Here is a 1331-nt window from a genome sequence, read left to right as displayed (position 1 = left end):
ACACAGGCTGGAGAGCTGCGCTCATCGCCTGGGGGCGGGCAGCCCCTCGGCTGAGGCCAATGTACCCCAAGTCCCTTCCCTGGCTGCTGATTTTGTCCTTGTCTCTCCCTCCCTGGCTCTACCTCAGGCTCCTTACAGCACCAGGCAGCCAAAGCGAGCATAGGTGCCCCCATGGCAATCCTTACGAGCGTGGGTACAAACACCCTGCTGACGTGGGGCCAGGAGCAAAGCTGGACCCTCGGCAAAGGCTCCCCCTTTCCACTGATGGCTCTCTGTGCTAGCCTGTTCTCTCCTCCAGGCAGGGAGAAAATTCTGCCTCTTCCTCCTAATACTGCCAGGCTATACAGAGTGATGCACCACTCCCCAGCCCTGAGCATTGCGGGGTGAACACTGCTCTCTGCATGCTCCCCGGTGAGCTCCACGGGAGGAGGGAGCTGGCGGGTGCCCAGATACCTTGGACGCGTTCGATAGACGCAGGCCTGGCAGGTCCCACGGGCGAGAGCTGCAGGTTCCCTGGGCAAGCAACAGGAAAAGAGGGAGAAGAGCAGACACGTAAATAGTGTATGCACACATGCACTCAGCCTCAGGGACAGGGCTGCCGGCAGGATCACTTCAGCTCACTGAAGCTCCCCAAGAAACCTATGGAGAAGATGCCACATGCTGCAGGTCTGGCTTTCTCAACCTCTTCCATTAACACCACCTCTGTCACCACAGGTGTGACAGCCGGCTTGGCACGGCCCAACCATCGCTCGTCACGTGAACGTGCAGGCCGGGAGGGTGTCCTGCTGAGAGAATCGGCGTTCTCTGGGGCCACGCAACACGCAGCCAGCCAGCTTCTGCCTCTGCCTCTCCAGCTTGCATGGGCGCCAGCTTTGTTTGCTCTCCAACACCTTTTGCGTGCCGAGAACTACCGGACTGCTCTCAGGAGGATGGTCCCACCCTGAAGAAAACGAGAGGCAGCTGCCCCATAGTACCTAAGACCAGAGAATCTCATAACAGGTTTGCCACGTTCCTGAAACAAAGTCTACGACACAAATCAAGGCAACAGGGGTGTCAACCACCTGCGTGCCTCACTGCTGGGAAAACAGGAACGCCCTGGTTGTGCTGACCCCGGCGCACGGCTTGACGGGGTGGCCACGCAACGTGTGAACCGTAAGGAATCCGGCTCCGGGGCTGGGCCGTACAGACCGGGCCTAAGGAGGGAAAGCCGAGCCCTCCTCACTCACCCGGAAACGCCCTGCCAAGCCTCGCACTCACTGTGGCAAGCAAAAGTGAAGACCCAGCTCCCTCTGCCGGGCACGGCGCAGGGAGCACGGGAGAAGCGAGAAGAC

At 60.1% G+C, this 1331-nt stretch overlaps 1 protein-coding gene across 1 annotated transcript in view; it reads right to left on the bottom strand.

Annotated features, from left to right (window-relative positions):
* The window catches only part of LOC104276388 (cleavage stimulation factor subunit 2-like), a gene marked incomplete at its 5' end in the record, with an annotated part of 3660 nt that overhangs the window by 247 nt on the left and 2082 nt on the right, over positions 1–1331 (bottom strand). The window contains one exon of the mRNA XM_009872684.1: positions 454–515. Coding sequence (XP_009870986.1) covers positions 454–515 — 62 coding nt within the window. The remainder of the gene's footprint in view (positions 1–453; positions 516–1331) is intronic.

Source organism: Apaloderma vittatum, unplaced genomic scaffold, assembly GCF_000703405.1.
Source record: "Apaloderma vittatum isolate BGI_N311 unplaced genomic scaffold, ASM70340v1 scaffold22227, whole genome shotgun sequence".
NCBI classification, from domain to species: domain Eukaryota; kingdom Metazoa; phylum Chordata; class Aves; order Trogoniformes; family Trogonidae; genus Apaloderma; species Apaloderma vittatum.
Note: the sequence above shows the minus strand (reverse complement) of the source record. Positions and strands in the feature narration are given on the sequence as shown.